The 12541-nt window shown below is 42.9% G+C and overlaps 2 protein-coding genes across 2 annotated transcripts; one reads left to right on the forward strand and one right to left on the reverse strand.

Moving 5' to 3' along the window:
- Positions 1-1551: 1551 nt before the first annotated feature.
- Positions 1552-7189, reverse strand: sri (sorcin). Its single transcript, XM_035164242.2, has 9 exons — positions 7065-7189; positions 6576-6830; positions 4774-4812; positions 4573-4642; positions 4195-4238; positions 3177-3324; positions 2548-2661; positions 1998-2056; positions 1552-1812 (listed from the first exon to the last, which is right to left on the reverse strand). Exons 2-9 carry the CDS (start codon positions 6609-6611, stop codon positions 1786-1788), a joined length of 537 nt encoding a protein of 178 aa, XP_035020133.1. The 5' UTR covers positions 6612-6830; positions 7065-7189; the 3' UTR covers positions 1552-1785.
- Positions 7190-7220: 31 nt separating this feature from the next.
- On the forward strand, positions 7221-12217 carry snrnp48 (small nuclear ribonucleoprotein 48 (U11/U12)). The gene is made up of 9 exons (XM_035164241.2): positions 7221-7439; positions 8254-8367; positions 8492-8552; positions 9144-9224; positions 10224-10406; positions 10597-10718; positions 10925-11028; positions 11163-11285; positions 11657-12217. The coding sequence occupies exons 1-9, from the start codon at positions 7311-7313 to the stop codon at positions 11739-11741; spliced, it is 1002 nt and encodes a 333-aa protein (XP_035020132.1). The 5' UTR covers positions 7221-7310; the 3' UTR covers positions 11742-12217.
- Positions 12218-12541: the final 324 nt, after the last annotated feature.

Below are 12541 nucleotides of genomic sequence, written 5' to 3' on the forward strand. Positions count from 1 at the left end.
TCAAGGTCAACCTGGGGTTTTGCAGATTTCGTTCACAAGTGATTTGAGAAAAACAATCTGCAGCGACGACATCAGAGGTGAAGAGCAGCTGATTTAAGGCCGACACATAAAGAGAAAAACCTGCAGTCTGCTCCACAGCAACTTGAAAGATGTACAACTTCTGTACAGCTGACAAATCAAATATCAACAGTCGATAATGTTTATTAATCTGCGTGTTAAGCAAGAATACGCAGAAGCTACAGGAAGGATTTCCAGGAAACTTCATGGAAGGATGTGTTGTGGGTCAGGGAAGTGGTCCTGGATCATTTTCTTCAACATGTGTCGAGTGCTAATATCTATAAACAGGTGAAATCAGGTGTGGATCTGGATGGTTGCTCTGATACTGTCAAACAAATCAAGTATCTTTATTTGAGTGGTGATCTTTAATGAGTTCTTGTAAAGGAACCGTATTTAACCATATCAGAGACTTTGGTTAAAGAAAACCAGGTGACAGGAAACATCTCCTAAAGGCAGACGCCAGAATGAGACACGTGTTCAAGACGGGAAAACACACAAGAGCAGGAAGCAGAACAAACATGAACACAACAGGATACATGTGACAAAATAAAACAGGAAGCACTAACAGTCTGGAAGTGACAGCAGACAAACCAAATCCGTCTGAATTAGAGAAGAACGACCCAAAACCTCTTTCACAGCTTTGAGTTGAATAAAGAAAATAAAGTTCAACTGACTCACAAAAAGGAGGATGAGTGTGGAGTGAGGCTGGTAAACATGCTAAGCTGATGAATCACCTGAAGATGGCGCTGGTGTACAGGTGTTTACTGGCTTTGGAAAGTCTTTGTGTCTGAAGAGTTTTACAGTCGATATATATATATAAACTCAGTCGACTGTAAAACTCTTCAGATATATATATATATATATATATATTTTTTATATACACAAACAGAAAAACTGAAAATGATGAAGGAAGATTAAATAAAGATTAATAAAATACTCAAAGAGGAGCAAGAAAACCCACAAATAAAAAGTTGTGTTTTACAGTAAAACATTGAATAAAATGAATAATAAACAGTCGAACACATATAAATAGAGAGATTTTTAAATGACATTATTAATTCAGTTAATAGCCCAAAAGCCGGTCTGGAGTTACACGCAGGTCTGCAGGGAGGCGGTTCCAAGATGCCTCGCTGTGGGTATTTGTTCTCACTTATATTATAATTTAAAAGCCACAACCAGAAGACCTTCAACAGGGATCATGTGATGAAAGCAGATCTGATAAATAGGCAAGACCAAGGACTTTATAAACCAATAAAAGGTTATTAAAATGAATTCTGAAGCAGCCAGCGCAGAGACTTGGACGACACACGAGCAGCTGGAGTTGAATTATGTCCAGAACGCAGATCATCACAGCAGCTTGTGGTGTCTCTGCGTCGGCCTGAGAGAGTCACGCTCTGCTCATGTCCCTCACGTGAGAAAATCCTGTCTCGTCCTATTCCTCATCTGTGATTTGTCAAAGTTCAAAATGAGAAGAAGACACTGTCAAACACCCGGTAGACACGCTCCATGTTTATTTACTTCATATTTACTTCATACATGATCACATGTGCAGTTACTGCTGAGGTGAAGGCAGAGACATGTTCAACGTTCATAATGAAATGGAATGTTACAGTGACATCTTAATCCAGTAAATACAAGAGATATAATAAAAAGTAAAAGACAGCAGAGTCCATATAAAGATCACATGCTGTTAATGTGAGAGTTGGATGTTTCTGCTGTGTTTCCTCTTCAAGAGCTCATGGTGACCTGGATGAACTGGAGACAGAGAAACACGCAGCGTTATTCCATGATATAAACACGTGTGTGTGTGTGTGTGTGTGTGTGTGTGTGTGTGTGTGTGTGTGTGTGTGTGTGTGTGTGTGTGTGTGTGTGTGTGTGTGTGTGTGTGTGTGTGTGTGTGTGTGTGTGTGTGTGTGTGCAGCAGAATCCCTGAGACCTACCTCATCGTACTGAAACGAGGCGCGGCCACTTTGGGCTGTGTCTCTTCTTCTGAACTGATCTGGAAAATAAAAGCACATTGATTCATGATTTGTTCCAGATCTTGAGCCTTGTGGTGACGGCAGCGGCTCGAGAGGGACGGTCGCCATGTTTCTGTGTCTTCATACGACAGGGAGAACAGAGGGACGTGTGAGAGACATGCACTGATGGCGGAGATGAGCCCGACTTCAACCAGGGACTCACAGCTCAGGGTAATTAAACATCACCGTTGCTATGGTTACATGGTGTCCACACTACGACAGAGTTTTCCAGCCTCTAAATCAGAGACTATTTCTCGTTTTAGTTTGAAAACTCTGGGGGCAGAAACTGAGACTTTTGTAAACGATGACGCCCATGTTCTCTCTTCGTGATTGGTTCTTAACAGTCACATGACTCGACCGCCACGCGACTTCCTGTTTACACCACATGTTAATTTACACAAATCTGAACACTGACCAGCTGCATTTATCAAACGTTAGCAGAAGGTTTAAAATGCGTTCCTCGGCCACTCACCAGTCAGGATGCGCAGTCGGATGCAGCAGCTCAAGAACTCGTCGAAGGTGATCCTGCCGTTCAGGCTGTAGCGTTTCATGATGATGTTCAGGGCCTGAGGGCTCAAACTGTAACCTGCACACACACAACGCTCAACTTCAACTTCTTTCCTGTGAGAGTACGACTTTATTCTTGTAATATATAATTACAAGACCCTTATACTCGGTTACTCAGTTTGTTTACTGTAAAAGGAACTTTCACAAAACTACTTTTACACCTTTTCTCAAAATATTACGTGTTTATTCTTATAAAATCCCGACTTTTCTCATAATGCTACTATTTTCTTGTAATATTAGAACTGTATTCTAGTAAAATTACTAATGATAATGTTTTTGTAATACTACGACTTTATTCTTGTGTAGGTTTTTCTTCAACATGGTCCTAATACTCTATTGTAGTTTGTTTATTGTCAAAGACCCTTTCACAGTTTGTATTACTACGTTTACCCTTTTAGACACAGCCAATGAGGTTGTCTGAGTAAAATCTGTTTTATGTCAAATTAGACAGTTTCAGAGGAAACTACTCGTAACATACTACATGTAATCCACATCCATGTCTACCATGCTGCTGCTGTGTAAGATTTCACAAACCAAAGCTGGCAATGGCCTTCTGCAGCTCATGGCCCTCCACTGTTCCACTGCGGTCCTGGTCGTATGAGACAAAGACAGTCTTCCATTGGTTCAGAGACTGCGACAGCTCCTTGAACTCAGCAAAGCCCATGGTGCCGGACATGTCCCTCTGAGACAGAGCGTCAGTCAAGGATCCAACACACACCTCTCCAGAATCACTGCTCCCTTTACCACAGAGTTTGGTCTTTTGAACTTTGCATAACTTTTACATTTCCAAACTCCTTCATATCAAACTAGAGGAAAGAAACACTGAAAAAACATGATGTGTCCTTCAAAGATCTGGTGTTTGCACAGTAAGAAGTATGGACACGACTCCACTGAACTCAGTTCACCACTTGTTGACACAGATTGAAGAACTTAGTTATGTTACATACTTGTCTTGCAACATTAGAGCAGCAGTGAGTTTTCTAGGATGGATGAAGATGTATCACCTCTTGATATCTTTTAGTTTTTTTCTACTAATATGTATATGAATGCTTTTTGTATTGCTTGGACACAATTGTTGTATTTGTGTCAATAAAATAACTAACTACCTCGGCGGGTTGCGATTATAATGGGTGGAGGATTGGACAGGAAGTGAGAGAGAATGATTTCCTCTTAATAGGAAAACGTTTTGCTTTGCACACAAACAGATCATCTTGCACCGAATGCACAATTGTTGTGCACCTGCCTATGAAGGTGTAAGTCACTATCATGATGATGAGCCGTTAAAATGACTGTGAAATACTGAGCCAGTGACTTCAGACCAGGTCTCTGTTGGTCAATCCCTCTCCACTGCCTCAAATAGCAACAACACGGTGTCTATGACCAGTGACCCCACCTCATGGGGGCTGGACGACGGCTGGAAACCAGCAGATACACCTGCATGAAGCTTTGAGGTGCAGGACAGAGCCCATGAAGCTCATCAACAGTTCAGTCGTTAACACTTCCATTAAGTTGGCTATGCTAACACAAGGTCTGGTTGATGAGTGAAGGATACATCCAGCATGCTGATCATCAGTCGGCAGGTCTCCAGGCTGAAGGCTGTAAAAGGAGAACACGCATCGTCAGCACAGACCCAGTTGGTGAGGTCACAGTGACCAAATCAGGTCATCTTTCAGTCCAAGAGAAAGTTTATGACAGAAATGTGATAAATCATGTTCACAAGAACATGAGGTCACCGTCACCTTGACCCTTGACCTCCAACCACCAAAATCTAAACAGTTTGGGATTGTTTCTACCAAATATGAAGACATTCCCTCAAGGTTTTCCTGAGATTCACAAGAATGGGACGGACAAGTGGACAACCCAAAAACATAACCCCTGTGGTCACTGCCTGTCGCAGGCGTGGAGACATAAAAGGTTTTGTTGTTCTCACGCTTATATGAGCCAGAGATGCCGGACTGCGTGAGGCAGTTCTGCAGCTCGTCTGCCGAGATCTGTCCATCCTGTTGATCAGGAAAAACAAGAGGAGAGAAACACACAGAGCAGCCAGACAACAATAAGAAACTAAATGAATCCAGGTCATGCTGAATTATCAGGCTCAGTAATACTAAGGTGAATATCTTGAAGGAGTTACCTGTCCTGCAACAGCTGCAAAATATCCATAGAGTGGATCCTGTTGAGAGAGACGAGAGGTTTAGTGTCAACTGGTCTTCTGGTGTGATTCTGTTATTTCCTCTCCCTTTGTGAAAGAAAACAAGCAAACTCTAGATTTTTTTAACCATTTTTGCCATAAAATCCACTTTTATAATAGTTTGTAATTAATTGTCTGTCCATCAACTTATATCAACTTATCTTATGCTCAGTTAATTAAGTCTTTAATGTGCATTTGCTTGGTCAGAGAAGAACTCTTGACTCTATAGAAGTTTGGTGATCGCTGTTTCGGCCTCTTTTAAATCTCCTCTCAAAATCATTTTCTTTTTGAAATCTTTCAGGAATGTTTGACTTTCACTTATTTATACTGTTTTTGTTTTAGGTTGTTTTGGGAATGTTTGATATGCTTTCACTCTTTTTGTCTATTTCATTTTTGATTGAGTCATTTTTACAACTTCATCTCTTATTTTGTCTTTGTCGTTAACTGCTCTGTCTGGTTTTTCATTTTTTGGTTTTACTTCTTCATATAGTTAAGAAAAGAGCTTCTTATTATTATTATGATTATTATACTGAGTGATTCTACTTCTGTTTATTGTCATGTGAAGCATTCAGTACATGTAATTTCTCTATTGTAGAGAATTTTGAGGTTGTTTTATGAAAATAAATAAAGTTGAATATATGTTAAAAACCTCTTAGTAAACTTGACTTACTCCATCTATTGCTGATTCATTTTCATATGCAAGTATGCAGCTGATCTACAGACTTGAAAGAACCTGCTTTCTCCAAGATATGTCACAAAGACCCACAAGCGTGACTTCAGGCTCTGCGCAATTCTGTCCAGCAGGTTTCCAGAAGGAATTTAAACACTTCTACATAATGTAATCAGTAGAAGTCACCAATTAACGGTGTAATCAGTGGACATATCTCTACGTGGCCTCGGTGAGGCAGGAAGAGCAAACCGACACACACACACTCATTGGGTCATGACCTGAAATTAGAGAACACTCCAGGTGTTTGTGTCACAACCTGTACAGTGTGTTCTAACCACTTCACTAATAACCCAACTGTCAGTTCATCACACCCCCTCCTCCACACAACAGCTGGGACATGTGAGGAGCAGATTGTACACCCCCCCCCCACACACACACACACACACACCCCACACCCTGTTCACAACAGCCAGTTCTAGGTGTGACCCTTGAAAAGGCTCTAGAGATAGATGGATAGAGGAAGTCGTGATACTGGTGTTCAAAGAATGGTGGTGATGAAGTACAGTGATAGCATAGCAATAATAACAACAGCACAGCATATCGTAATTAAATAATAGCAGTAATAACACAGTAGCAGAACCATTTAAAAAAAAGGGTTCTAGCAGGAACCAGAGAAGGTTCTATGGGGATGAGCCACAGAACCCAAAGGTCTACTCAGCACTCTCATTTCTTAGAGTGTACAGTTAAGGTATTGCATTAATATTGTTAAAAATCTATCTCTGGTTTGTTTTACCACAGTAATATAAAGATACGTCCTATAATAAAGCGATAAAGAGGCTAAAGTCATAAAGTAAAGTATAAAGTGGCAGCGAAGGAGAATAGTCAGAGTACAACACAGTACCTGAGTAAAAGTACTTTGACTGTTACTTTCCCCCGCTGCGTTACAAACAGACGCAGTTCATCTGAACCTGAAACTCTGCGCTCTGTAGTTTGTTGTTAATGAGTCACTTCCGCACCGGGGACGGAAGTGTCCTCCCTTCGGTCCTCGTCGCTTCGCGTGCTCACGGGTTCTTACCGACGCTGCGGTTCCTCCGAAGCCCGGTTGACACATTCCCACTGAGAGACGAAGAAAGTAGTTTCCACTCGACGGGTCGCGTGCGTCCTCCTGGCGTCCTGCGACTCAGAAACACGGGGGTCGTGGGTTTACTGCCGCGGCCATACACCGCCTCGGATTGGCTTAGAGAGGGGGAGAGTTGTGATTGGCTGGACAAAGGGAAGGAACCTCACGGCAAGCCAATCAGAAGCAGAGGGAGGGCGGGTCTTCTTCCACCTGGGATAACATCATAATAATCATCATCATAGTAATAACTTTATTAAACCAGGTTAGAAAGCGAGGGAAATACATGGAGAGGAAAACGAATGAAGTAAAGGTTTTTAATTCAATTAAACTTTAATCACCATCGGAACATAATGAGGTGGAAACTCCCTCATTAACTGGTTGTTTAACATAAAATCATTTTATCTTCATTGTTTCTTTGAATCTTAGAAACGTTAAAAGTCAAACCTGAGGATCATCTGAGGCTGAAGGTCAATGGAAGATACATGTTGTCCAGGACAGGTGGATATGTGACAGTGACCACACACACACACACACACACACACACACACGCACACACACACGCACCACACCTCTGTGTGTGAGGAGGAGGAGGAGGAGAAGAACGCACCCTGCATACGTCATCATTCCGCGCAGAATGTCGCAGCAGTGAAACCCAACTCGCTTCGCAGATCAGCGGTGGTCTTGTCCAGGATGTCGGACCCGCAGCCCGCCCAGGACCGTGTGGAGTATCTGCGGGAGCTGGAGGAGTTCACCGAGAACTGCAAGAAGCAGCTGAACGACATCTTTGAATCGCTGGGATGGTCACCGCACTACAAGCAGGTAATGGTCAGCTAACGTTAGCCGAGCGTTAGCATGAACTGTGTTGTTGTAGCAGCAGCACAGCTACCAGCAACAACAGCTACAAGCAACAACAGCTACAAGCAACAACAGCTACCAGCAGCAGCAACAGCAACAACAGCTACAAGCAGCAGCAGCAGCAGCAGAAAGTAGAAGCAGCAGCTTCTTACCCCTTCAGTGTGTCTGGTGTTAGCAACCATCAGAGGAAGTAACTTGTTATTAAAGCCTCCAGCTCCACTTGAATCACAGTAAATCACATATCACTGCTCCTGGAGACAAACACCTCTGGTTGATGGATTTAATCTTATATGAATATTAACATTCATGTTAATATCAAACATCATCAGAGCCCAAATCCAGTAAAAGCAGGTTTGTCCTCTTTGTCCACAGCTGAGTTTTCCAAACGTTGCCACAGACATTTAACCCCAATATTCCAAAGGGTGTTGATTTGAGTGAGTTCACCTAAAGTCACCAATGAATCATCAATGATCATAAATGAACCTGCAGCAACTGGACCCGGCCTTTGGGAACCACTGGTCTTGGGTAATTCAATGGAGCATTGGTTTGGAGTGGGTGGGTCACATGACATGAAGCTATTGAAATAAATGAAAATGAATATAACGTCTGCTACATGAACGACAATAGATTAGATTTATCTTGACTATTTTATCATTTGTGAAAGTCGTAACCATCACATCTGTCTGTCTGCACACACACACAAAGAGCAGGTGGTTTAAGAAATGTGATCACATATTTCACTGCTACAGATCAACTGTCCTTTGTGGTGTCTTCTCAGGAGGCCATGGAGCAGTGTCCGTACGACCCCGGCCACAGAGTCCCAGTCAGGACTCTGGAGAAACACAAAGCCTCCTGCCGCCTCAGAAAGATGGGCTACTCAGCGGAGGAGCAGGTAGGACCGAGAGGGGGGTGACGAAACAAATACGAGGCAGGAGAACCTTGAACTCCAGTGGTGATGTCCTGTCGCTATTAAAGCACAATTTAAAGAACAGTAAGATGTGGTCTCTGTTTTGCAGGCGGAGATGTACGACCCGTCTGTGTGTTATGAGAACAGCAGCGTCAAAAGCTTTACAATGGGTGAGTCCCCGTCCCTTCACTCCCACTGCAGCGTGGCAAGATAACAGCTCAATGAAATGTTCTTTTCACGCCTCTACGATGGCGACACAGTCAAAGATTAAGTGATTTATATTCCAGGGGTCAAAGGTCACAGTGATCTCACGAGTCTGGAAGAAAATGTCTGTGTGAAATTTTACTGATTGACGGAGGCAAACCACCACGGGCGGTAATTCTAGTTTGTGAGATTTGAAGAAAAGACTAAATTGTTTTGGTGTTTTTATTCACAAGAATCTGTGAAGTTAATTTGTGCTTTTCCCTCGAGAATGGTGTCAAAATAAAACCTCAGTTATGAAGAGTTGAGACTTAGTTTAAGTTCAGTTAATCAAAATCATTTTTTCCTGCAAAGCAGAGTTAGTTTTTCCAACTGCTGTCTCAAGGAGAGGAAAGATAAATCTGACATTTAAGATATTATTAAATATAAGAGATCATTTAATAAGGTTTGTCTTTTAAAATGTGCACCCACTGTAAAACAAAGTTCCATCACAATCAAAGATATTAAAATCTACAGTTCATGCCTCTGAGATAGTTCAACTTGTCGTTTCCTTCATGCAGACAAGTCCCTGCAGCACCAGGTGATCCTACAGGCGAGATCTGCCGCACCGCTGATGAGGATGGAAGGAGTCTTCTGGCAAGGTATCAGCTGATCTTACAACTGTTTGCTTCACACCCGCCTCTCATGTGTGGATGAGTCGTTCTGATCAGAGCTGCCACAGCCTTTTCATTAGAAGCAGAGGAGAGTCCCTATGAAAGACCAGCAGGTGTCACTAGAGGGTTATTTTGTGTTGAACCCATGCACTCATTCCTCAGCTGTTTGGTCTTTGAACCCACATCCCATTAAATAAGATTCTGTAACTGTTCTAATACTTTTACTCTGGTTTGTTGTCTGTGTGTAATGTCTTATTTCTGCTGACGTGTGTGTTTGTGTGTTTAATGTGTGTGTTGTGTGTTGTGTTTGCAGCGACAGGGTGAGTGGTAGAGAGACGACGAGCTCTAGAAAGTTCTGCTGCTCTGGTTCAGGCTTGCCTGATTATGTGCAGTATCCTTTAATGTCATATCCTTTCAACACACAGCGCTGGGGAACTCTGGAGCGTTCGGGGGGGGGGGGGGCAGGCAGAGGCAGGAAGTAACATATTAATTCTGCTGTGGAGTTTGAGTTTTTGTTGACAGCACATAAACACCGGCGTCACCTTATCACTGAAAGCTCACTTGACATCTTCGTCTGTGTCTTCTACGTTTACGACTCCTTCTTCATTCGGAGATATTTTTTTGTTGTCGCTTATTAGAAACGTCGGCTCCTTCGGACAGTCTGCGTACTTTTTACTGAGGGGGCTGTCCAGAGACTCCCCTGGGACAGTAGGTCCACACATACAGTCCCTCAGGAGAATAACTGGAGGTTCTTCTGAGTTCAGTGCTCGTCTGAAACCTCTCTCGCTCTCGGCCGGTTCACTTTGATGAATACAACATGTGTATCACATAAACTACACAATGTGTCAATGTCATCATCTGGTTACTGATGAAGTGATATGTTTAATGTTGTTTGTGTTGATGAGGGAACAGTAACATTTGGACTTGTATTGTAGTGTGTGTGTTCACATCCCTCAATCATTCCTCGGCGTGTTAACCCTCCATCAGGTCAGTACTCCGGCCAGCCCGTCGACGTGCCTCAGAACCACAAGCGAGCTTTGTGTGATCTCACGGTGGCCGACCGATTGGCTCTGTACGATCACGTGGTCGGCGTCCTCACCAAACAGAAAGAAGAGGCCTCGTCTGCTAACGACGATCTCTACGTCGATTTGGTGTCCAAACTTCAGAGGGGTGAGCCTTTCCCACGTTCTCTCAAGCTTGTGTCCACCTTTTTAACTTTTCTTTTTTTGAGGGCTATTAGGACTTAAACTTTTAATTGGCACACAAATACTTGAAAAAATGCTTTCATTTCAAAGCTTTATGAAAGAAAAGTTGATCCTCTGGTGAAGTCAACGGGCTTGTTTCTTTCTCTGTCGTGCAGATGACGAACAGAACGAACCGAAGACTCACCTGGAGCTGATGGCAGAGATGAGGGATTACAAGAGGCGGCGTCAGTCCTACCGGGCCAAGAACGTTCACATCACCAAGAAGTCCTACACCGAGGTGCGAGTGAGACACAAGACAACGTTGAGCTGGTTCTGTACCCATAATTATCTGTATCTGAGAAATTCTGTTTTTTGTAAACGTTGGTAACTCTGTTAACTCTTCAGCTCTTTGTTCTGAGTTTATAGTGCGTTTTTTATTTAGCGCCTTTAGGTCTGAGTGGGTTAATGTTTAAGAGATGAATTAATCGTGTTGCATCGCTGTAGGTGATCAGAGAGGTTATCAACGTCCACTCAGAGGAGCTGTCCAGACAGTGGAGAGAGGACGAGGGGGAGGAGTCATCCACACGATCTGCCCACTCCTCCCACAGGTACGAAGTGACCTCTGACCTCCTGGTGATCACCTTCCTGTGATGTTGATTGAGAGGATGAAGATTTTGTTGAGTGATTTAGCAAAGTGAATAACCTCTAGTGACTGGTCTTTGTTTTGTTTTTTGTCGCTCAGGCGCCGCTTGGATGAAAGGAGATCGGCGTCCTCCGAGTCTCACCACTCCCCCAGCAGGAGCCACCGCAGCCGGGAGCGGAGCCAGGACGGGGAGAGCAAGAGGAAGAAGAAGAAGAGGGAAAGGTTGGACGACACAGACATCCTGTCTCTGTATCGGCTGTTTAACAAGATACCACCATAAAGCACATGAGCATTGAAGCTCCTTCAAGCAGCTCTTACTATAGTGGCTGTTGAAATACTTCTGAGTAACTTAACTCAGTCTGAGCCTCCCAGAGCAAAATACACTATATCCACTGCACTTTGATCTAGAGAAGGTCATCCATTCTTTCCTTTCATCCTGACTGGATTACTTTGTTTCTCAAGGTTGAGCAATAAGGTTTTAACACCATCAATCAGATTGTAAAGTTTCATTGGTCAAACTTTTATATACAAAATACATTTTCCCCATTTTCCCCATTTTCCTTTTCATTAATAATTTTGTTCCTGGGCCACAGGGATTCCCGTTCCCCCAGTGACCACCACCACGACCGAAAGAGGAAGAAGAAGAAGAAGAAAGAGGAGAGGGAGAAGGAGAAGTGATAGTCCCGCATCAGCGACAGCAGACGTCCAATCGGAGGAGGACAAAGGTCGCTGTGGCCTCAGCAGGTTGAAATGTGTCATGGACACATTTGTGTGCGTCACAGAAACTCTGCTACTCGTCATTCTCAGCATTTAACTCTCAAACAGACTCCGCCCCTTCCTCTGCCTGATTGGCTGAGCGTGGTTTTCAACGACAAACTTGGAATGTTGGTCAGCAGTGTCATGCCTGGCATACTTTGACCCCGGGGTCAAAGGTCACAGTGTTTGGCTGCGCGTCTACACAGCATTTCTCCACTCATTAGGAAACAATGGAAATCTTTTCATGTGAAATTTGGCTTTTTAATGTGCGAGTGTGCGATTTGTGTAAAAGATGCAGCAGAACAATAATCAGCAGTAATTCAATTTCAGTAGTTTCACATGTGCTGCTTTTCTTTGTCAGATGATTCTGTGAATGTGTAATAAAGAGTTAAAGTGTTTCTGTTTGTTTGGAGGTTTGTAGGATCCATGTGACATCTGCCTTAAACCTTGTAAACCAATTTCAACTAGAATATCACTAAGTAGAATCAAACTGCACCAAATCACACACACTCATAGATATCAGTCCCTTAAATGTGATTGTTTTCATCATAATTCATGAATTGTTCTCTGAGAAATTAGTGAAAATATAAAAAATAAAATTGATATTCAAAAAGTTATTCATCTCACAATGTTAAAGACATAAATAACTCCAGGACCCTTTCTCCAGATCCATGCCAGAATGGTGTGAGATCTTTCTTGTGGAAAGTGGAAATCCAATCTGT

This window comes from Hippoglossus stenolepis, chromosome 8, assembly GCF_022539355.2.
Source record: "Hippoglossus stenolepis isolate QCI-W04-F060 chromosome 8, HSTE1.2, whole genome shotgun sequence".
Lineage (NCBI taxonomy): Eukaryota > Metazoa > Chordata > Actinopteri > Pleuronectiformes > Pleuronectidae > Hippoglossus > Hippoglossus stenolepis.